The 25,467-nt window shown below is 43.3% G+C and overlaps 1 protein-coding gene across 1 annotated transcript; it reads right to left on the reverse strand.

Annotated features, from left to right (window-relative positions):
* LOC137888609 (1-phosphatidylinositol 4,5-bisphosphate phosphodiesterase beta-1-like) lies at positions 1-23,206 on the reverse strand. The gene is given in 33 exon segments (XM_068732025.1): positions 1-824; positions 1,301-1,387; positions 1,607-1,664; positions 1,811-1,900; positions 2,585-2,661; positions 2,928-3,060; positions 3,168-3,345; positions 3,858-3,911; positions 4,178-4,328; positions 4,419-4,531; positions 5,245-5,349; positions 5,897-5,996; positions 6,070-6,204; positions 6,206-6,238; positions 6,329-6,483; positions 7,148-7,272; positions 7,632-7,716; positions 8,275-8,371; positions 9,436-9,491; positions 10,968-11,133; positions 11,882-11,966; positions 12,398-12,480; positions 12,675-12,832; positions 13,244-13,390; positions 14,455-14,618; positions 15,141-15,241; positions 15,773-15,848; positions 16,515-16,568; positions 17,790-17,869; positions 17,971-18,111; positions 18,780-18,848; positions 19,963-20,040; positions 22,765-23,206. Coding segments are annotated over 33 exon segments (3,486 nt in total). The 5' UTR covers positions 22,864-23,206; the 3' UTR covers positions 1-671.
* Between the last annotated feature and the right edge of the window lie 2,261 nt (positions 23,207-25,467).

Genomic DNA, 25,467 nt, shown 5'->3' on the forward strand with positions numbered 1-25,467 from the left:
TAGATAGATAGATAGATAGATAGATAGATAGATAGATAGATAGATAGACAGATAGATAGATAGATTTATAGATAGATAGTAGATAGATTTATAGATAGATAGTAGATAGATAGATAGATAGATAGATGGATAGATAGATAGATAGATAGATAGATAGATAGATAGATAGATAGATAGATAGATAGATAGATAGATTTATAGATAGATAGTAGATAGATAGATAGATAGATAGATAGATAGATAGATAGATAGATAGATAGATAGATAGATTTATAGATAGATAGATAGATAGATAGATAGATAGATAGATAGATAGATAGATAGTAGATAGATAGATAGATAGATAGATAGATAGATAGATAGATAGAGAGGCTTGTCATGCAGTACAAACTGTTGGGTTTCAGTCGTCTGTTAAATGAACACATGGAGGTAAATAAGACTGAACGGGTTCTGATCTAACTGCATGCTTGAGTGGAATTAAAAAACAAATCATTAAAGAAACGGAACAGTCTTCATGACCTTGAGATCTCCTCTCTTCTACCCTTCCATCAACGTTCCCCCTCTTACTTCCTTGTGTTTAGATCCTTTGTACTTTTCTTGATTCACTCCGCTCTGCCTCTTCCTCGTCACTCCTCGACACTGTCTCCTCCTCCTCCTCCTCCTCCTCCTCCTCAGTCCTCCTCTGACGGAGGTTCGTGCGGGGTCGACGGTCGGGACCTGCTGTGACCTCTCGCCTCCGTCTTACTGTCCTGCAGGAAGTCTTGAATCTCTCCGGGCAAACACTGGAACTTCTCCTGAAACTCGGCCTCCACGGCTCCTTGCAGCTGGAGGAACACAAGAGGATTAAATTGATCGACGGATCGATTCCTTCAGCGGATATCACGATGAGCTACTGCTGCCAAATTATTATAAATACACAGAATCAGTCAAATATCTTGGTGGTGACTCAAGTCAAAAAACAACATTGTTTCTTTGCATACTGTGGAGACAGACGGGTCGCACATTAAGAAATGCAACCAGCTGTTGTCAGCCATTACTGCCAACAGCTGAGCAGCACCAAGATGGCTGCCAGAGGGCACGTGGTTGACGTCAGTGCCGATCCTAAACTGTGTGGGTGTGGAGCCGCAGACAGCAGCAGCAGCCTGGAGCCTCGTGAGCGAGACCTTCTCTTTTTTTTTTTTGTTCTTGCTGTGTGGTGCATTCAAGCGCGAAGCACACAAAGTGGTAGGAGGCGCTTTTTCACCGGGACAAGACGAGAAATACGTTTCATAATGAAGAAAACCAGTTTTTGTATTTTTACCTTTGGTTTCTGGTCTTGTATCTCCTGCAGCATCTCGTTGTGCTGCTCCACCAGCTGATCATGGCGCTTCGTCTGAGTCTCCTCAAGCTGGAGACAGACAGACAGACAGAGAGACAGAGAGACAGACAGAGAGACAGAGAGACAGACAGACAGAGAGTCTTATGAAGCGTTTCATGATGGCAGAGAGACGGGGCGACAGCTACAGGCAGAGAGTTAGCGCCGCAAAACGTAAAACTTTCATCGTCGTCTCGGAAACAACCCATCAAAATGAAATCCCCTAACCCAGATTCTTCTCCTTCCTCTCACCCGTTTTATGTTCTGGACGACTTCATTGACGTAGGACTTATTGATCTCCATCTTCTCCCTGGGAACACAGTCACAGTTTGAGTTTTTTTCTCTTCTGACAAGAACATCTGCACGGATCAGAGCATGAAGCAGATAAAAGAGCTACAGCGGGTGTCTAGGGTGGATATATATATATATATGTGTGTGTGTGTTTATGGATCGTACTCCTCAGCCAGATGTTTCTCTTTGGTCTTCGCTTGGTTGATCTTCTCTGTTCTCCTTCGATCCATCTGCCTCTTCAGCTCTTTCTTCTCCCTACGGCGGCAGGAGAGACATTAGAGCTCGTAGTGGGAGGGTTCGATGAGAGAAATGAACTGATTGTTAAAAAATGCAAATTAGACAAACTGCCTGACTTTTTAAAGATGTTCTTACTTACTTTGGGGGCAAATTAGACCCCAAAAAAAGCAGTCTGGAGATGTGAAGCATTAAACATTCTCTCAAAGTTCAATCAAAAATACATATTTCTTGTCTTCTCCCTGCTCATTTTCTCTCCCTCGAGCCTCAGAAACCCAATCATTCATTTCTGTACTTTTTTCTCTGGTTAGTGATGTCCACAGTTATCCCACTAGAGGGAGCTCCACTGACTTTGTGCCACGCTGAATCAAAAAAGTGCATGGAGAAGAGTCTTGTTTTTATATTCAGCAGCAGCTACGTGGAACGCTCTAAATCTCTCGTGATAAAAGCATAACAGAATACACAAACATATTCGGTTTCTAAAATCACAAACGTGATAATGCGTGTTTCTACTCTGCTAAATTAAAGGCTCACTTTTCTTTTTAATGGTTCCTGATATTGTTCCGTTAGCGTGACGAGATACTCCGGAACGGCTCCGACACTTCAAGCTACGCGTCTCCGAAGAAAGCAGCTCCTAACGACGTCCTCCTTTGTTTCACTAATCACTCCAATCAGTGTCATTTGAGTCCCACGTTTGTAACTCACTTGTCACAGATGTCTTTGAGCTTCTTCATCTGGGCGTTGTGACTCTCCTCAGACAGACTGCTCAGCCGCTCTGTCAGCTGGACGAAACAGGAACAACCGTTTATATGTTACATTCATGTTGGAAGCAGACGTAACACATTAGCCTGAGGAACGAAATCCCTGCATTGATATCTTGTTTTCTTATGTTCTGTTGTTTCCATCATTCAAAGACACTTGTGTATTATTAACTCCCTGTGTTGAAGAAACGTTCTGCTTTAATTTAGTTAATCCAAATAATGACAACCCAGAACTTTGGAGACAGGCTTGGAGTCATCAGGAGCGGTTTGGTTTGGTGAGACTTTACCATCTTAATGTGCTCCCTCTGGAGGTACTTCTGGCTGTAGTACTGCTCCTGCCTCAGAGCCAGAAGCTGCTGCTGCTGCTCGTCTTTCAGCTGCTGGAGGCGCTCGTCTTTCTCGCTGTCGGAACGCGAAGCCCTGATGAACGTAAATAAACGACACGCCGGCTCAACGTTAAAGCCATGAGATGAGGAGAGGACATTGTGTGTGTGTGTGTGTGTGTGTGTGTGTGTGGGGGGGGGTACCTGCTCTTGCTGCACTGCCTGGCCACCTTCTTGTACTTGTTGCTGAACTCTCGGAGGAGCTCGGAGGTTTTCTTCTGGTGCCTCCTCACCAACTCCTTCAGCTCCTTAAACTGACGTCGCTGCTCCTTCTGGTAAACCTTTGACTGCTGCAGACTCTCGATGGTGAACACCGGGACGTCTGTTGATCAAACAGCATATTTCAACGCAACGCTAACGTCTGTCTCTGATGCTCTTTACTCTTCTGTGTTATTACGCAACGTCATTTATAATACACGGCTTAATCGACAGGTCTGTTGAACAGAGTTCCTCCACAAAGAGTCAAGAGAAAAGCACCACTTTGAATGTCGTGTTAACCAGAGATCAAACGGTTTGTTGAAATAAGTCATCCAGCTTGAAAAAAGGATAAAAAAAAACGACTAATAGACTAAAGAAATCTATCATTTAAAGTCAATCACCACCAAAAAGTCTTCGCTACAAGAAGAACACAGTACTTTAGTAGGATTTATGATAACATAGATGGTATATGCTAGACTCTATACATATACTTCAGCAATTTAGATGTTATTTTTGCTGTTTTCGTCGTTTATTTCAGTTGTCTTCACTATATTTGACATATATTCAGTTTTATTTAATTAATAATAATTTTTGATCACATACCTGGGATTTATTAATACTCATGAAAATACTGACCTATCAAAACACTTAGAACCAGGTCTTCACTCTTTGCAGCTGGTTTGGCCGCCTCTAGAACGCAGAGAAGACACAATCAACATCAATAACATATAGCTAACATGATCAATATGAGCATATCTTAAGTTACTACAAGGAACTTTTAACTGGTTATGAAACAGACTCAATGTAATCCTGATGCCGGTATATGACCTACATAAGCCTGTCATCGGTGCTCATTGAAACACTTCCACTTTTGTCCACAGGGGGCGCCAAAAACACAAAATTAAAGTTCCTCGGAGTAACTTTAACATGTCCATCTGTTTGCAGGTGGACGCTACCTGTCGCAGCCGCTTGCTGATGGGCCGCGGAAGCTTTGGGCGTCGTGGCGACGGGGGCGTGGCCCGCGGGGCCGGAGGCGGGGCTGAGCCCGTTCTCCAGCGGCGCCGATTTCAGGTCGTTCTTACGCTCGGCACCGCTGTCTGCCTCATCCTGGACAATGACACACAACCAGAATTACAACCGGATGTTTCTGCCTTCGGGGACAAAGAGGGAGGAAGCACCAAGGGACATGGGACTGACCTCGGTCTGCGCGTCCTCCTCTACGTCCTCCAGAGTCAGAGCCGCCAGCTGTTTGGACCTCTGCTCCAGGAGGTTGACGTATCGAATAGGGTTGGACAAAGCCTCGATCACATCTGGAGAGGAAGTATGTAGAAGCAGATGAATAACGCAGCTGCCAGATGTGTTGTGTACAGACAGAACTCGTCTCACAGGACGCGGTTATAGAGAAGATACTGACAAACAGGGTGGACACAAACGTTTGCAGAAGTTTACGATATCTAAGCATATTTAAGTACTGTACTCAAAGACAATTTTGAGGTAATTGTACTTTACTTGAGTATTTTCATTCTCTGCTACTTTCTAAATACTGTACTTTTTACTCCACTACATATATTTAATAACTTAAATTACTCTGAAGATTCAGATTAATAATAATATAACATAATCTACAAATAAATGATGATGATATCTTATTATTAAAAGAGTATGTAAAGTCACTAAAATGAAATTATTAACAATTAAAGTGACATTAATGCATGAATAACTATCACAGCTTCAAGTACACTTTAATACTAATACTGTGTACTTTTACTCAAGTAGAGTTTCAAACGCAGCACTTTTACTTTGTGGTTTTGCTTCATTTAAAGATTATCCATATGACTATTATTAAGTATTTGCATTGAGTTTAAATACCTCGGATAGAGTCATTAAAAGCAGGACAGGTGTCTTCTGTTGAGATCAGGAATGTGCTCAGGAAGCAGATGATTCTGTTGCTTCTTCAGCAGGTAAACGTGTGTTTATATACATACATATATATATATAATATATACGTGTAAATATGACGAACCTGCAAAGGTGTCTGGGACGTAATCTTTGACCTCGATGTGGACAAACACAGCCGGTAGAATCAGAGGCTGGTTCTTCTCGTTCCTCAAGCTGATGTAACGATAACCTACAGGGAACATTGAGCGATACACACACAGGCTGGTGTTACATCAACAGCAATAACCAACGAATCAGGAGACGGACAGAGACAGACGCAGTCATCAGACGTGCAACGGCAAAAATAGAAAGACATATTTAAATAATTTATTTTAAAGCGTCGAATGACATTTTCCAAATGAGCAGCATGTCTGTTGGAGATCGGAGGTGAGGCTGGTAGTTTCTGAATAATGTGACTCATACATCAGAGTATTTTGAGTCTACTCAGGCATCACAGGCCAAAGACAACAAAGTTATTATAATACAATTCATCACAACTCCAGTTCAGGAAAGTCTCGACAGCTTTAAACAATTATCGTCAACAAATTTAAAAGAAATAAACAGAAGAAATAAATTGAATGCAGGTGAAAAAAAAGAGTGAAACTTCTAGAAACTCAACTTTATCAGTTTTGATAAAGTTCGGTTGTTTCAGACGGTGGAGGCGTGAGAGAAAAACAAAGTTTTCCTCAATAATTCAAAGTAAGACAGAGTTATGCACAGACGACTAAAATAACTACCTGGTCTTATGGCAGAAACTGGAATAATCCGATGACCAATAAACTTCCCTCCTTCCTCAAAAGCAGCGATTCTCAGCGAGGCCAGCGTTGGAAGAATCACCTGTCAGAGAGTTTGATCAGACAGCGGTAGGAAAGAGAGTCGATGAGTCACTCCCTCCCTTTATTGCTCTCACCTTTTTGAAGACGATCGGCTCCTCGTCCCACACCGGGTTGACGGCGTTGTTGTTCTGAGAGGTTTTGGTCTTCAGCGCTTTCCTCCTGGTGTCCGCGGGGAGTCCAAACATGTCCACCTCCACGTACACGCCCACCCCGCCGCTCAGTCAGAAACTGGCCCGAAATCACCTGCAATACGCCGAGAGACGTGGAACCAGAGTTTAAGACGCTGCGACCGCGTGGACGTTCTCAGGGCTGCATCTAGAGGAGCCGCCGTACCTTCACAGAGAGGGTGTTGGCTACGATGCCGTCCACCGTGTTTTCTGTGAACGGGTCAAAGTGTTTGTCCGGTCGCCTCATGAACTCCGGCTTCAGCCTGTAGCCGCACCGACCGTTGTACTCGAACATGAAGAGGTTCAGCTGCATGGACAGATCTGGAGCAAACGGGCACAAGCAATTCGCGACCGAGATTAAACCGATCGTGGTTCATCGGTTCGGTGAAAGTTTTTTTTTGTCTTGTTGTGAGACTGAACGTCCTGATCGCTGGATGAAAAACCTCTGATTGATGCAATTAAAACGATAAATAAGAGACGCATCAATTATGGGTCCGCATGAGCAAAGAACACCGAGTCACTGGACTAACATTACCGTGACACTAATGGCTGCTCGAAATCAGAGCTTTCACACTTTGAATTCATGAAAGATGAAATATTCATTATTCTTTCAGGGTCAATTCAGCCACTATGGTGCTGAATTGACCATATGTATAACACGCTGCATCACTGGTCAACCACAGGGTTAGGCCCCAGAGGCAGTGAAATATGAATCTGTGTATGAGCAACAAGACAGGGAAACATATGTCTGTTATAATATCATAAGCTGTCTTCTTGTCTGGTGAGTTGGTGGAAACCATTCGCTCTTTAAGCCTCTACACTCACACTGTGGTTGAACTGGCTGCAGCCTGTCGGTACATGCGACCTTCATTCAGAACCGCTTTCAGAATCACTGCTCTGCTGCGTAACACGTCCACACACACACACACACACACACACACACACACACACACACACACACACACACACACACACACGCTCTCACCTATAGTTTGGTAGTTGAGAGCCACCAGTTGACAGCCGGCGTTCCAGAAGAGTTGCGGCATGAAGTTGGACGAGTCGACTCGGGTTCCTTTTGGATAGATACGACTCAACTGTGACTTATTATATCTGGTTAATGTGAGGTTAAGAACTGTTACGGAGTCACTTAAATCATTTTATATCCCAAACAGACACTGTTGTAATTCAAAGAATCATTAAAAAAAATGTACATTTCAAATATGTCTTAGTATAGATAGTACAACTACTCATACGTGTGTTTCAGGTCTTATTACATCATCGTATGTAATTCATTTGAATGTATTATACCTACACTGGTAATGAGACGTTCACAGACAGAACTGCTGTAACTAAAATTAAAATTCGTATTTTTGGAGGTTTTGTACAAAAAGCATCAAAAGAGGAACACAAAGTGTATAGAGGCGGTTGCCATGGTGTGGTGTAGCTGCGGTAACCGTTGCCAAGGATACTCCACAAACTCCACTGGTGACTTTGTGAGGTGCTCCAAAGCTTTGGTCTCCACGAAAGAGGACATGTGGTAACAGCGGGCTGCCTCTATACACACACACACACACACACACACACACACACACGCACACACACACACACACACACACAGAGACATTTTCAGCAATATTTTCCAACGTGATTAGCTCATCATGTTCAGTAACTTTCTGCATTTCTGTCATTTTGATGCTTCCGTGGTAAAAAAAAAGAAGAAGCAACGAGCCACACTTTGAGCGCCTCGCGTTAAAACACGATAAAAGGTCAGAATGACATTTTCGAGAATGAGACCGGTGACAGGAGGAACAGCTGCTCGATGGTCGTACATTTTTAATCAAAGGATATCCTTTAAGACGTGAAATGTCGACCCGTTGTGTAAAGAGAGAAGCGAGGCGTGAAATGAAGCTGGAGGATTTAGCAGCTTTTGTGGCAAAAACTGCTCCAAGAGTTGAACTATGGGCCTCGTGCAGGAAGCGATATCAAAACTCGTTTTTGTTCGTATCCATAACTTGATAAAAAATAGACTGTATGGAATATGGGCGTAGGTTCTGTGACGAGGCCCAGCGACAGCGCGCGTCAACGTGTCGTGTTCTGATCCGCTGTTCTTACTCTTGGATGCTTCGAAGGAGGTGAACTTGGTGGGCTGGACGTAGTTTACCAGAGTGGACATTTCCTCCGTAGCCACAGCCTCCCGCTCCGCTGAGCCCTGCAACGAAGAACAACAGGAACACAGTTTAAAGGGTACAAAGGTTCACGCGGTAGAAGCGGTGCTTTAATGGTCTGATGGGCTGTGATATTTCCAAAAAACACGAAAAAGACAAATGTTGGGAAGGACCAGAGGAACAGGTTTAACAGAAACACACTTTTCATTCTTCTGGTTTTGTGCTCCGACCAAACTGGAGTCAGGAGGTTTCAGCGCTCAGAGACAAAACGCAGCAGCATCAGTGAGAAGTGATACCGTCGAAACATGACACACACACACACACACACACACACACACACACACACACACACACGATGTGCAAACACACTCACCTCTCATAACAAGACCTCACGCAGGCCTACTTTTCTTGTTATTTTTTACAAGCAGTTTGCGTCTTTGTTTCACCAGATTGTGTCTTTTTGTTGTAAACTTAAAGGGGAACTCCGCCGGTTTAACACATCAACTGCATACTGTATGTGAACAAAGCCTTTTGTGGCTCCAGAGGAAGCTGCACAGGATCTGATAACGTGCCTCGTGTGATGTCACGTGAGTCAGCATCAGTTAGGGCTGAAGACTAGAAAAACAAACAAACTACAACCTGGAGTTAGACAGAAGTCGAGCTAACCGCTCCCCAACTAAACCTCTGACCTGACTGTCTGTGGTGGAGTTGCATTGTGGGTAATGTAGGCTCCGCGTTTTGACAAGGAAAGAATACGTGGAGTAAAAAAATGACGATGGCTGCACCAATTTTCATCATTTTTTAAAAAAATTTTTCAAACAGTAAACAGTGAGCCATCATCGCGTGTGTGTGGCTGAAGCTCAGGCCCACTGCGAACACTAGATAGCGCCAACAATACACATTAAGGATAAACGACAGCAAATGACAGCGACCACAAAGCACAGATGACAGCTAGCGTCAACGACAACAACACCACACAAAAGAGTAACGATGACAGAGGCATAAAGAATCAACAAAACAATGAAGCAACTTGTAAAACACCGACAAATGGCGACAGCAGCGTGGGCGACCCCCCCCCCCCTCCGCTCCGTGCGACGTCACCACTGACCTTTTTACCATCATCATCTTCGTCATCATCCTCTTCCTCGCTCTCAGCCTCGATCTCTGTTAAAATTAAAAGTTAAACAATTTTTCATCCTCATCGTCTTCGTCTGTTTTTTCCCCCAGAGCATCAAAGAGCAGCAAAGAGAACCGTGACCCCCGTGTGTTCAGCTGATTACGAGGTCTGAACTCACATCGGATAAATGCTCCAGTTGAATGGCAAGTAAACAGCTGATCCAATGTGTTTTAGATCATCATCCAGACACTAAACGGCTCGACGTCAACGTGTTTTTTTGAGATTTTGATGTTAATGTACAATAAAAAATACCATCAGTAAATACCGATCTTGTGGATTTTGAAGCTTTTTAAATAGGACGGTTGCCAACAAGTGTCTAAATATAAATATTTCCTCTGTAGGCTTTCTGTCAGTATGCATGATTTCTTCTTCAGGCAACACATTCAAATCAAACCAACAGAGAGACGTGCATGTTAAATATCTGAGCGATACAGACAAACTCAAAATCTGTGCAACGGTCGGCAGTAGAAAATACAGCAAACATCCGAATGTGAACCAAACCTGGATGCCTGTAGTTCTGTAAACAAACCGCTCTGCAGCTGATTATTCAGCCCACTCAAGTGCTCACCGACTGGGTCACGGCCGGCGTATGAGTGCGTATGAGTGCGTACTTCAGCGCGGCGACTAGTCTGCTCTCTGTGGATACGACCGGGATCCCGGGTCCCAGACCTGTTTTTCCACACACCAGACGTGTCAATATAAGGCTACCCTAATTTCCTCCTGCTCTGCTGTCTAATTGCTGTTCCGAGCTCCCCGGCCCTCTTCTGGGATGTCCTGCTCATTACTGAGACGTCCCCGATGAGGCGCAGCGAACTGCAGGAGGAAACCAAAGACACCGGGAGGAGCAGGAGGGGGCGGGGTCGTCCCTTTGGCCAAAAGTCATGACGGACATTACGCCTTGTCCTCTGACAAAGACACTTCTGAGCAGACCTCTGAGTCCAGGAAATCCTTTAGTACAGTAATTAAAGCGTTCGATTTTTGGTGATTTTTAATGGCTTAACTTCAATTGAAAGCATGTTTTTATAAGATGCAGTCAGACAAACTCTGTAACTGACATTCTTCTAAACAAGCGTGTGATATTTGTCACATTTTGACCTTCTTTCTCTAAATTCTTCTCGTCTCTCTCTCTCTCTCTCTCTCTCTCTCTCCTTTGATTCGTTGAATAAATATGTAAAAATAAACTCGGCCGTCTGAACCTCTGTATGCAAATCCTCCTGTCCGCCTGCGTGTGGATACGGCTCTAAAGATCCACGCACAAGAAAAGAATTAGTGGTCCTACATGAAAGCCTGAATGCTCTTTGGTGACACTATTCTCCAGCCGTCGGGTCCTGCAGCCCGAGAACCCACCAGTCATTATGTTACGTGTTTCCATACAAAGAGCGTCAGTGTGTCGCAGCTGAAAACATGGATTTCTAAGGCTGGAAAAAAACAACCCAAAATGGCCTTTTGTCTTTGTGTCTTACCTCCCGTGATGTTGCTAGGAGACACTGGTTCGTTGCTCTGATTGGCAGGTTGGTCCGTCAGTCTTTTGGTGTCCGTGTTGTTGGAGGGTTTGTGGGATTTCTTGTTCTTGATGAGAATTTTGCCCATCAGCTCCTGAGGACTGGGCAGAGGGACGCCAGACTCCAGCTGCAGACAGACACACGACGGAGATGAGAGCAACGGTCGACAGTCGTCGCTCAGAACAGGGTTGCGATATTCCAGGAGTATTCAAAGGTGGATGCTTTCAATGGGAATTAATAGGAAATACTGGGGTTATCTGCTCAGGCTGTATTTGACATGTGATATGCAGATAGAAACAAACCTTCCACCATATCATAAGCAGACATAACCCATTATTTTGCCAAATAAATCCATAGATTAGTCAGATACACACAGTGTGAAATGTGCTATGGTGAGTTAGCTATATCTAGCGGGGAAAGCTACTTAACAAATCTGAGCCGGCAGTGTGGGCTGTGTGCAAACTTAGGATTTAAAGTGAACGACTAATATACAAAGGACACGTTTTACAATAAAGAATGAATAGAAAAAGAGAAATGAAAATCAGCTCAGTCAAGCTAACGCTACATCCCACATGGCAACAGCTCGCTAGCAAAAACCAGCAGAAGCTGTTAGCGAGTTACAAGCTGTGCACTTTGCTTCAAGCTACCATCTGCTGGTTTACTGAAGAATCAAAAATAAATACAGTAGATTCCCTCCAGTAATATACTCCAAACCTTTGGTTAAGATAGAGAATGAATGAATGAGAGATTTGCTAGCTAACGACACACAATTAGCAATTTTTCAGCAGTTATTAAATGTTTAATATAACATTTGTAATGTGTGTGTGTGTGTGTGTGTGTGTGTGTGTGTGTGTGTGTGTGTGTGTGTTACTTACAGGGTATTTGTCCAGAGGGTCAATCAACAGAGCATCTCCGAAAATAGATTGACAATATTCAGCCATTTTTGCCTGCTGCTTCAAACTGACAGATGGATAAAGAGAGAGAGAGATAGATAGATAGATAGATAGATAGATAGATAGATAGATAGACAGACAGGTAGATAGATAGATAGATAGATAGATAGATAGATAGACAGACAGGTAGATAGATAGATAGATAGATAGATAGATAGATAGATAGATAGATAGATAGATAGATAGATAGATAGATAGACAGACAGGTAGATAGATAGATAGATAGATAGATAGATAGATAGATAGATAGATAGACAGACAGGTAGATAGATAGATAGATAGATAGATAGATAGATAGATAGATAGATAGATAGATAGATAGATAGATAGATAGACAGACAGGTAGATAGATAGATAGATAGATAGATAAACATGTTACGTTGTAACCCATCTATATATTGATCACATAAATCAATCAATAATGACAGAGATTCTTACGAGTCCACGTGGTTTTCAAAGGAGAGTATGACAGGGAAAGGTGACGTCTTGAAGGCACATTCTGCAATCGCTTCAATCACTTCCTGGAAAATGCGAAACGGAAAAAAAAAACTAAATTACATCTTTGTTTTGGAAATCAATGGATAAGTTGTCCATGTGAGCAGCTAACCTACAACGGTCTAAACATGTTCAATTGACTCCGTATTAACGGGAAGCATGAAGGACTTTTGACACTACACACACACACACACACACACACACACACACACACACACACCTTGAACGAGATTTCCGACGTCATGGTGAATCCGTGCGTGATGACGGGTTCCTCCTCGGCGGTTCGTCCTTTCCACACATCCAGCTCCACGCAGCGGCACCCGGCCAGAAGAACCTGCCTGTACATCTCCACCGAGGAGCTGCCGGCCAGCTGTCCCGCTGAAACACAGGTGAGACGTCGCGACGGGTTTACCTGCAGGACTGCCTCTGGTCCACATCGTCAGGGAGTAGACACACTTTCACGGTGGACAGAGGAAGTGTGTTCTCACCATCCGACAGCAGTCGGGTGCTCATGAAGTCCCTTTGTTACGATGCCGTCGAGTTCTGAAGAACTGTGACGGCTCACAGAGTGGAGCTTTGTGTTCCCCTGACAGCTCTTACGGTATTTACAGAATTCAAACTGGCATCTCGTCACAACAAAGGAAACATTCAGAACTAATACAATTAAACTAAATGACTAAAAAGCGGTTCTGCCCACACTTTCATTTTCTTGGAAGGATGTCTTCACACCTGTAAAAATCCTTGGACAAGTGGGACGGACTGTGTGTGTGTGTGTGTGTGTGTGTGTACCTGTCAGGTAGGTGTTATGGGATGAGTTGATGATGTAGTGAGACAGCGGGTAGCTCATGTCTTCTGACTGATCCAGCTTTTCTGGCGGGATGACTCCGTTCTCGTCGCTGGACAGATAGCTGGACAGCGCCTGGAGCGTGATGACGCCTATACGTGACAAACACACATGGCTAGAGCAGGAAGGGGAGGAGCTCCGTCTGGGAACGCTCTCTGACACTATAACGCATCGCACACATACTCATAACTTCTTATAATCTGATTATAGCGCTGTAGAATTATAGTTGCAAGCATTCATAAACATAAACATTCAGAATGCTTTACAACCACAATCACAACACATTATAAAGCTTTTTATGATGATATTATAAGGTCAGGTATCATATTACTTTATATCTGCTGGTCACTCACTTCATCGCTTTTTGTGCGTTCCCATAATTCCCACGGTTGTCATACATTATAATATTTTTTATTATGCATGACGATCGTTTATAATGCAGTATAACGAGAGTATAAGTGGTCATTTCTCGCTTTCAGTAAAGTAAAAACTAGATTTTGTGTGTTTTAATGACCACTTATACTCACATTATACTGCATTATAACAGTGATTACAACAATACAAAATATGATGATTGCTTACAACTACAGGAACCACTAATACACTGTGATCCTTGCTTCAGATGAGCAACGGAGAGGTTCTTCTTGACACTCTCTTCATGCCTAATATAAACATTTCCACAAACTCTTATCGTTTAACAGTGAAATCATTTTTGTGGAGAAACTATTCTAAATCGTCTAAATTACCTCTGCGAGGCATTTCCTCCACCAGATTTGTTCCAAAGTAGTTTCTAACGATCTCTGCCAAAAATCTATCTTTTCTATTTCACAGAAAGAAAAAAAAAAAAAAACGACTAAAAATCATGAAAAGGATTTCAAGTCGTTGCCAATTTTTTTTCTCTTCTGGCAGGATCCGACACAAATGTGAGCACCTGGAGCTCATGTGAGCAGTTCACCCTCTGAGGCTGTGTGTGGGCCGCGTCGGAAGAGTATTTTGGTACCGACAAAGTACACGTCGCTGGCAAACGCAGCTGACTAGCTAATGGCATCGAGCTATTTAGGAATACGGTGGAAAAATAGCAAACATCCTCCAGACAGTGTGTGTGTGTGTGTGTGTGTGTGTGTGTGTGTGTGTGTGTGTGTGTGTGTGTGTGCACCTTGCTTCAGCTGTGCCTGGTCGTCTTGGTGGCGCTCCATCAGAGCGAGCGTCTGGGCGGGGCGTAGAGGCGGGTAGAGGATTTCATTCAGCCTCGGGTCTCTCTGCTTGTTGTTGATGAACTCGGTCATCTGATCGAGTGACAGCGTCCCGTCGCCCCACCCTCTACAAGAACAGAGGGGGTCACAGGGCAGAACAGGAAGTCTACCGAAACACATCTGACGTGATCCTTTCAAAGTTAAACACAGAGAGAGATCCAGTGCAGTCGCTGCATGTCCACTCTTAAATCTCTAATCAACATAAAGTGAATCCCTTTTGTGTGTTTAGACTGTTTGTAGTCAAACCGATGAAGCAAAAAGATGAGGACTTATGTGTGTTTTGACATTTCATAGACTAATAAATTGAAAAGAATCCATTGATGAATCAATAATTCGCTGAGCTAACACTGTGATTACCACGCCAAAGTTAAAGACACAGCTTCTCTCTTTAATCCCTCTCTGTGGGACAGAAGATGAATCATTCTTCATCATCCTTCTCATATCAAAGAAAATTGGCCCGAAGCAAAAATAACAACACACTTTAAAAAAAAAAAAGAAGAAAAGAAAAAGCAGAGCAGCTCGTTTAACATGAATACGTCTTTGAGCTGATCAGAGGTCAGTGGCTGCAGCTGTGAACAGGAACACTTACTGCAGTTTGAAGATGTTGCTGAGCTCAGGACGAGGACACAGACTGTCCAAAAAGCTCCTGTAAACTTCCAGCGTTAAGTCCTCCAGCTTGATGCCGTCACCCTGTCAGATATGTAGGACACGGACATGAACGCCAGCACATCTTTTAATTAGCAAAGGACGGAAAGCGCCAGTGCGTCAGCTTCCAACATCTCCTCTTCCTACTTTCTGTGAAACATTTGTACACCTTGAACATAATCAAACACTCCTCTCCTCCATCTTTTAGTGCCTTTCGCCTCTTCTCCGTTTAAGTGAAGCGTTCTGTGCTCACGGGAATATCAAAGTGTGAGACTCGGCGTGAGCAGGGAATCGAGACTTTTTAAATGCTTTTCACCGGTTGCTTCGGAAAAAAAACAAAAACTCGATGACCCAGATATCTGAGCTCGTTCCAGGCCTCATTCTGGACAAAAAGCATCCGATAGGAAGCTTCAACGCGAAGATAGAGAATGGAGAAAAATGAAGGACGGAGTTTGAAGAGAGACACCGTGTCCAAAGGGAAGGAAAGCATATATCCATAGTTTCTATTTAAACGACGGACTCCTCTGTGTATTTACCGCCACCAATAACAACACAAAACGTATTTGAAGTGCTTACCCGTCCGTAGGGCAGTCTGCAGTTCTCCAGCGCATTCTCGACTCTCTTCCTGTCTGACGAGAACAGTCGAACGATGCTGAAACAGACAGTGACATCACAGCATCATCAACTCATAGCAAACGTACATTTTCACTTCCTGAAAATATCTCCTCCCTCTAATCAACCGCCCCCCCCCCCCCCCCCCCCCCAAAAAAAAACAAAATCTGCTCCTCTAACTCAACTCACCCCCACGAGCCTCCTTGCTCTCTTTTACAATGACAACAATGGAAGTCCTCGCTTCTCAACATCCCCCCCCCCCCCCCAAAAAAAACTCTCTCCTTCAACTCCCCGGACTTTTGAAACCACCCTGGCGTTCTTAAGAACTTCCCCTCGACTTCCAGGATACATCAGCTGACCTTAATTCTGCAGCGGCTTTGCTTCTAAAGTACAGCTTTCCTCCATAACTGAAGGACATTATCCCATCTCGTGCTCTGGCGGCGGTTGATTACCAGGTCAGTGCTGAATTAAGCACCTTCACGAATCCTGTCCCTGTTTTTGCTTTCCCAAGTGCACATGGAATTAGGTGTATTTTTGGAAGCGAGGGACAGGAAAGAGCAAAAGTTTCAGTTTGGTGCGCGTCTCTGCGGATTTCCTCGGGCTATTTTCTCACATCTTCTAGACCATCTCCTGCAGCGTGTGCCTCAGCGTTAACGCGGAGCCATTGATTAAAGATTAGGACGGTAACGGTAATCAGGGGACTCACTTCTTGACGGGAATCCTCCCCTCTGCGTTCGGGTGGAGAGTTAACCTGACGTACCTGAAACATAGAGAGCAAGCGAGTTCAGAGCCGAAACGTTTTCTGATCCGAGCGCAACATTATCGTGAACGGAGACGTCAGTGAGTTCATCAAATGGATGTCTGCAGGGTAAGACATCCTTTTGGTGTCCTTTACCTTGAAGAATGTCTTAGCAAAACTCTAACGGGATATTTCAATTTGCTACTAAGCAACAAAGCCATGAAGTCAATCTGAGAGAATTTGGTCCAGCCTCATTCCAAAAATGCAGATTTCATCAAAGTCGTTGAGCATCTTTTCCATAAGAAAATGGGATATTTATATGACTCTATGCTTATTTAAACATGTGACCAACTTTGAAACCATCAACTAAATATGACTTCTTGTCCTGTAGACAGTATGTCACAGTGGGAGTATTCTGGGGCACTTTACCAGTAATCTGATGTAACTCTGAAAAACGAATTTACTTAAAATCTGAAGTAACTGGACAAGTATAGTACGTATATAAAATACAATTAAAAAAAAAATCCAATTAAATGCCTTTACACATCGGGGACATGATGAATAAAGAACATGAAAATGAAAAATACTCCCCTCCGAATATTATATGTGTAGGACTTTTATTGTGAAAGGACTAATATAAAGTTTGCAGCGTTGGTTCGGGACTACTGAGCCTCCGTTTAAAGACGTAACTCAACACGTTTGGCACAACTTGACTGGTTGATGCCTTCTTTGTCACGTTCAGTGGACTCGTGACAAAATCAACAGTTCTAAAAAAAGGTATTGATAAAACGCCCCGGGTGAGTAAAGACCTGAAGATGAACTTAAAAAGGATGTGACTCGCATGACGCTCCTATCAAAAAAGATCATTACCAACAATGCATTAGTCCAGGTTGTTTTGCTTCCTACTGAGGATGTAAATCTTTAGAAACGGGTCGCAAATATTTAGCTTTATTGTTGAAAACCTCACCAGCTGGGCATTGCAGTTTTCAGCAAACGTTTCAAAAACATGGAGGAAATTGTGCATTTGCTGGGGATTATTTTCAGCGGCGGATTAACACACATTTAATCTACATCTCGTGAGTGTTTCAGGCAGCGGGGGGACAGCGTACGCGGGACAGAGGAAGATGACGTATGAGGCTTTGGATACTCAGACAGTACAAGTAAATAGACTAAAGATAACGTGTGTGTGTGTGTGTGTGTGTGTGTGTGTGTGTGTGTGTGTGTGTGTGTGTGTTTACTCACGCTTTCAACAGACTCTGGTCTCTGTTGAGATTGAGGCTCAGCAGGTTGGAAGACAGAGAAAACAGCTCCTCACACCACACCTACCAAAATCAGACACTCCATCACCATCACCATCATCATCATCATCATCATCGCCACCACCACCACCACCCTGACCTCATCACTGTGGTGAGTTTCACACCTTGGCTTCGTCCTCCTGCGAAGCGATGAAGTTCAGCTGGTTGACGTTCACGAGGTCCGAGGCCGTAACCACCGTAACCATGCGGTTCTCAAGCCGACCGACCAGGTTCCCCACGTCCAGCAGCTCCCGCAGCTTGGCCTCCTATTGGACGAGAGAGAATAACAAAGTTGCCGGCTAAAAAAAAAAAACCCCAGAAGGCCACGCTGGACGTGCATAAGAGGAGAACGGACGACGACAAATCAGTGAAATATCAGAAGAAAATATTTTTAATCTTCTGTCTGTTATAGGGTTTATGTGGGAGAGAACTTAAGTCTTCACAAGGCATCTGAAACACATGTGACGAATGTGTTGATTTACGATGCTAATGCTACACGCGGTATTTTGCTTCTTGGCTGAAGAGGTTTAAGTTGGCGTGTGCCATTTCATGTGGAAAACGGCCAATGTGCACACATAGCATCGGCCCTGCGCTATCCATTATGCTCAATGCACAAACATGTATTTAGTCATGAATGTACAAAAGCAATCTCAGGCACCGTTTATCCAACGACATATAATAGAACATAATGTGTAACGCAGTGAATCCCCCGAGTATCAAAGTCAATGTCGCGTTACTGTAAGCCTGCCTCTGTAGATAACCTTTATTAGTGGAAATACTTCTGGAATTAAGACAACATATACACACACCATGTAATCCATGGCAGTGTCACGAGATCGTTCAATAAAACATATGACAGTATATATGATGCGAATACTACGAGGTACAAAAGACAGTGAAAGAGTCAAACATCGGGGAGTCGGGTTGATGGTACCTTGGGTGTTTTGGTGCTTCTCCCCGTTCTGACATCTTTTACGACGGTCAGGTCCAACAACTCGGTCTCCTAATGGAAACACACACACACACACACACACACACACACACACACACACACACACACACACACACAGTCAGCTGGAGCTAAATGCTTCATCCTGTTTCCTGTTAAGGATTTAAGCCCACCTGGAGGGGTGTGTGTGTGTGTGTGTGTGTGTGTGTGTGTGTGTGTGTGTGTGTGTGTGTGTGTGTGTGTGTGTGTGTGTGTGACGATCAATGATCAGATGCCGTTTATATGCTTCTGCTCTTTAAACTCGTTTCTACAGCCTTTCACTGTGGTATATCTGAACAGTTCTTGTATATGTTTATCTATAGCATATTTACATTCATAGTAAACACCTTTATTACAATAGTTATGCACAAGCTATCAGCGTATCTGCTCGTAAATGTAATGAAACTAAATGATATTGAGATTGTCACGTCTTCACATTCCATTTTTTTCCCTTTAAAATACATAAAAATGCATGAAACTGCTTACTGAGAAACTCACAAACCGGATAAAGCCGAGGAACGTGGCGAACGGACGATGTAGCATTAGCATCCTAGCGTGCACTCTCCTGTGTTTGTTATGTTTCTACATCAGGATATCTGGTGTTGTTTTAGCACATTTTCTTTCCAGAGCCACTTATAATGGGAATAAAAGAGAAGCTGTGTTCACATCCATTTTTTTAAAGTTGGTTTATAGTCAGTTTAAAGATAATTAAATCTGTTTCACCAGTGAGAGTTAACGTTAGCTTAAAAGCTAGCAAGTGTTGACGTGAGTGCCTGCAGCTATTGGCCACAAAGGACATTAAAGGAGATTTCAACTGATATTTAATTAGTTTAAATATTAAAATGGAAAGTTATTCAGAGGATATTTGTCAGAGTCTCATTTAAAATGGAAATTTTTACTGAAGCAGCAACCTGCGCTCTTCAAGTGTCAATTAATTTTGTGGAGGAGTGCACGAAATAAACGGGTAAGATAAAAGGTATGTTTCAACTAAACTGTAATTAGTCTTTGACTCAGAACTGTGTCGGACCCAAGACCACAATTCAAACACTTGACCTACTCGGACCTGAAGTCAAATTTGGACTTCCGGGTGAAGGCAGTCTAAGACAGTTCACGTGTCTGTGTGCCGCACCTTGTTCTGGTCGGTCCAGTAGAGGTAGAACCCGTGTGGATCCACGTGTAGAGTCACTGGAGTCACGGTGGACAGATCCTAAAGAGACACACACAGGTGGAACCAGTGATGACGACATCACCACAACAGCACGCAGCTTTCAGATGAACACTTAAAATTCACACTATATATATATATATATATATATATATATATATATATATATATATATATATAAAAAAAACATTAGTGCCCCTAAAAAGTCCTGCTCTGTGCTCTCACAATGGATTGGCTCTCTCTCGCTCATTAAACACAGAACATCGAGTGATTTTTCTGTACACAAAATCAAACCAAACTACGGTTCTATTGTCCCTGTGGCCATAGTAACCCACCATGACAGTTCGTAATTGGTTCCAGGTGGAATCAGGCAGTGCAGCTGTCCTGACGTTTTTTTGCTCGTTTGAAAAGCTTTTGCATTTTGTATGAAGCGTACCCTTGGGGGGGGGGGGCAATATACTCCGCTCAGTGGTTTTTGCTGCCGCGGACACAGAAGCTCGTCTCTGAACGAGGCTGAATCTGTGGGCTGAGCTTCACCCGCTGACCCCAAACCCTCGGTGAGCCGCGGAGAAGGGGGGCGACTCTGAACCGCAACCGACAAATCCGACAAAAAGGCAAGGATTAAGACTTAAGTTCCTCTAAACGACAAATAAATAAACACACACGATGGAGCGAAGACGCATCATTTTGTGAAGTTTAGTGAAAATCCAAATCAGCACCTAAGTGACCACTTGAAGTGTATTATTGTGATGGTTTCATAGCTTTACTTAAAGTCAGAGGTCGGATAGAAGTTACTCTAGAAGCGTGGAAACTCTTTGGACTTATTTAAATGGCATCAAAGACTAAAGTTAAGGCTATGATCAAGTGAAGCTGTATAGAATCAATACAAACACTGAGTTTTATTAGATTCAGGGCTACAGAAGAGGATCCATCCAGGAAGGAGCTGATCTGTGCTCAAAACAGAAGAACGAAGCAAACAATCAAAGACGTTAAAACTACAGAAATAACTTTCAATGTGTTCGAACTACAGCAAAGGTGATGGTGAGGCATCATGGGTACTAATATACTGTATAGCAGCACCTTTCACACAAGAAACGCAGCACAAAGTGCTTTACAATAAAAGATGAAATAAACATAGTATGAACATAAACAAATTAATACTTTTGTGGAGGTGATTTGAGACTTAAATGCAAACTAATATAAACTAAAGTAAAAGATCTTCCTCAGGGTGAAACCTCACTGCAGGTCTAATCCGTAGAGCGAGAAAGAAACACCGCAAACACCACAGTCTATGCATCCAAATCTAAGTTTGTTCCATATCTTGCATGCATTTTTGTGTTACAATCGCATTGCATTTACAATATTAACAAATTAAATCTCTAAACAGGTCATTTCTAGTGCTTCTTTCTGATCCTCTGAGCTCATGGTTGAGTACTATTAATTATTAAAGTGACAGACTGAGGTTAGGGAAAGATTATTGTCATGACAAATGAATAACACTGAGGGTAATCCAACTACTTTGTTCAGGTTATGGTAAGAGTGTCGTGATTAACAGAAAACAATGCTGACAAAGTCTCTTTTCACGGTGCAGTGAAACTCTTGGCTGTGAATATAAACACGTTTTAATGAGCGTTGCATGTTGTAGCTTTAAGGAGGAGCTCATGAACTGCTGTTTGCACTGTGGTTTTTCAAATGAACTCTTGAGATCATACAGAAGAAGCACACGAGAGAGTGCAGCTTTAATCAGGACCTCCTGTGGGGGAGCAGCCTGCGAACGCGTCGGTATAAAGTTCTGTGTGTTCTGAAGAGGGTTCTGCTGGCGAACGGTGCGGCGGGCTTTCAAAAGAAACACAAACCAGAAGAAGACGCTTTAACTAGATCCCTGGTTGTCACTTGTTGGCATGGCAACCAAGTCTATCTTTCATAAAGCCGAGCTCGACATGTTGGGAGAAATTCAAATATCAAAACACACACACACACACACACACACACACACACACACACACACACACACACACACACACACACACACACACACACACAATTCTTTCTCACACACATCAGATCTGTTTAGGTGGTGGTAGCCATCCCAGTTACCATGGCAACCGGACAGCATGTTTCTCATTGTCAAGGCTCCGTACTTCAGCATACCAGCACACCAACACACACACACACACACACACACACACACACACACACACACACACACACACACACACACAAATACCTTCAATTGTGCATGCATTGGAAGAGTTCTGCATGTATGTGTTTTATACATATTTAAGTGTGCACACATATACACACACACACACACACACACACACACACACACACACACACACACACACACGCACACACAGTCAATGCATACTAATGGATTCCATACCAACAGGTGGCAATAAAGAAGCTAACCACAACGGCGTTTCACACTCTCTCTCACACACACACACACACACACATGCACACCCAAACACACACACGCACACACACTCTGTCACTCTGCTGTCTATCTTGCTGGCGTCTAATCCACAGGTACTTAGTGCCAAAGCTCAATCAACAAATGAATAGTAAACACATCATGGCACATCTCCTCCTCTTCTCTCACTCCAATTCAATTCCACTGGATTCGATTCAAGTGGGCATGATGATGCCATTCTGACATTGCACCAATATATGTTTATGTAAGAACAAAGATAATACGAATAAACCCAAAGATCTGTGTCTTGCGCTCCTGTTGCTGTAAGGAATGAAGACCAGTCTCCTTACCTCGTCCCATTTAATGAAGTTGCTTCCATTCCTCAGCGTGTGAGAGACGGAGGGAGGCTGGAGTTTCAATGCATGGACCCCCGGCTGAGCACTCGCCATGGCTTCACACACATCAACACACACACACACACACAACCTGGAAGATGCTCAGACACTTGGATGCTGCATCTCTGTCATGCCCGAGCCCAAACTCCTCAGAAGTCAGGCAGAGACGCTCGGCTGCAGCAGCATCCTCTTCACATCTCCTCCCGTCTCGGTTGGACTTGTCTTCCCTTTCTCTTCACTCTTTTCCCAAAAAAATAAATGATTTCAGTCCTTCTCTGTCCTCCTCCTCTCTGCTCTGTGTCTCTGTCCTCTGATTTTCTCAACCCTCCCTCTTCTCCTCTTCTTCCTCCCTCCCTCCGTTTGTCTCCCCCTCTCTCCTCTGTTGGTGCTGCATCTCACAGAGAGACAGACTGAAACAGATGCCTTCGTGGAGACAGGATATGTGTGTGTGTGTGTGTGTGTGTGTGTGTGTATGCGTGTGTGTGTGTGTTTTTGTGTGTGTGTGTGTGTGTGTGTGTGTGTGTGTGTGCACTGCCTCCACAAATTGACTCATCGGCGACATGCGCACAACCGCGGCTTCCCACAGATGGGGGAGGGATAAGAGAGGGAGAGCAGGAGCGACAGGGAGAGAAAGAAAGAAGAGAGTGGGAGAGATGGAGAGAAATGAAAAGAGAAGAAAAAAGAAAAAGAAGAGGAGAGAGGATGAAGAGCTGGTGAGAGAAAAATGAAAGAGTGTGGGCGGTTTAGTGGGGGGGGGGGGGGGGGGGGGGGGGGGTGATACAAATCATTACGGTCGAATGAGGCCACTTTTTGATCGTACACCAAATCACCAAAAGTATGCGGACACCAAACGCGTATCGGGCCTCCGCTCTTCTGGTTCCGGACTTTCCATCACATTTGGGGAAGCTGGCAGCGGGGATTTGCTCTCGGCCAGCATTAGTGAGATTTGGCACTGACGTTCGGGCGATGAGGCCCGGCTTACAGTCGGCGCTGGTGATCGGCGGAGCTGAGGTCAGAGCGCTGATCGGGCCGGTGAACTCCTTCCTCAAAAAATCTCTTTCAGGGTCAACAGGTTCTGGTATTTCAACATGTATTTGATTAAGAGATTTACAGTAACATTGAATATTTATATATATATATATATATATATATATATATATATATATATATATAATATTGATAGAGATCCTGAATTGATTTGTTTGGAAAGAGGGTTTTAAACTGAACTTAAAAAATCTCTTTCAGGGTCAACAGGTTCTGATATTTCAACATGCATCTGATTAAGAGATTTACAGTAACATTGAATATTTATGTTTATATATATATTTTTAAAATTGATAGAGATTGTTTGGATAGAGGGTTTTAAACTGAACTTAAAAAAATTCTTTCTTTCGTTGTTTACTGCTGAAAAGTGGTGTTTTTTGGGGCAAATATTATCGATACTTGCTTTTGAATATCGGTACTTGCCTGTAAAGAGTATTTTCTTTTGTAGTGTGAAGCTTGTACCTCTATTACAGTGAAATGCTTTTCTTTGTTGCCCTGATTATTGCCTCGGTATTGGTTCTGGTGGTTCAGTTTCAACAGACGCGGGTTCATGTGAGTCTATATGTAACCGAACATTATCACGAGGCAGAGCTCAAACCATGAAAAACAACCACAACAATATGTAGAAGTCTGTCCACATACTTTTGGCGATATAGTGTTCTTAAAAATACTCAGGTTGGACACAACTGACTCTAACAGAGGAGATTAAAGAAGTGAATATTGGAACAATATCGTATCAAAAACAGTCACTGACCAACGGGGCAGAAAGCGGTAACAGTGCGTCTCTGCCTCTGAATACTAAATCATAAATTGGCGGTATTAATGCACGGAGAGTCCGGTAAATAAGAGGACGCGGTTCAGAGGCGGAGCGTGGTGATTCAGAGGAGACGAGGACATGTGAGGACATGCGAGGACACGACCGTCTGTGATCTGCCACCGCGTGTTGTGTTTAACAATAAGCTGTGGATTTAAATCCAGCCATGTCTGAAAAAATAAAATCAATCTCGGTGAAACAGGTTCGCCGAGCGGCGATAAGACGCCGAGCAAAAACAAGCGTCCTCAGTGACGTCACACGGAGGACGATTATGAGACAATTAGTCCAACTGTTTTACTTACCATCTCACAGTGTTGACTGAACAAGTTTGAAACTGGAATTACAATTGTGAAATATGTACGATGTCATCATTTTCTTCAACGAGATGTTGAATTGTGATTTTGTTTGTCTTCAGGAAGAACCACAGAGGTGTCTCCGTTTGTCTTTGTTGTATTGTGAATGCAGAAATATCAGAGACGAAGATCCCAAAACCCCCCCCAAAAAAAGACAAAGATCCTCATGTTGAAAAGCTGGAACCAGAGAACTTCTGAGCGTTGTTGCTGTTTAATACATAATTTAAAAGTTTCCAGGTGTTTCAAATGGAAAGGCCCACTCTGAGGTTAGCAGAAAGCTATGAAGTATGAGCTTCCCAAAGTTAGCTCATACTTCATATCTTTGTCTTTGCAGAGAGCGATCTGAAGGCGAGGGTGAAGTACCGTTCTGTAGCTGAAGAGCACACCATGCGTAGAACATCTCCACACTTTACTTTGCAAACCAGACAGCTGAAGCTGGTATATGGC

Source organism: Cebidichthys violaceus, unplaced genomic scaffold (genome assembly GCF_023349555.1).
Source record: "Cebidichthys violaceus isolate CVI_PGR_0920_01 unplaced genomic scaffold, fCebVio1.0.p SCAF_56, whole genome shotgun sequence".
Classification (NCBI taxonomy): Eukaryota; Metazoa; Chordata; class Actinopteri; order Perciformes; family Stichaeidae; genus Cebidichthys; species Cebidichthys violaceus.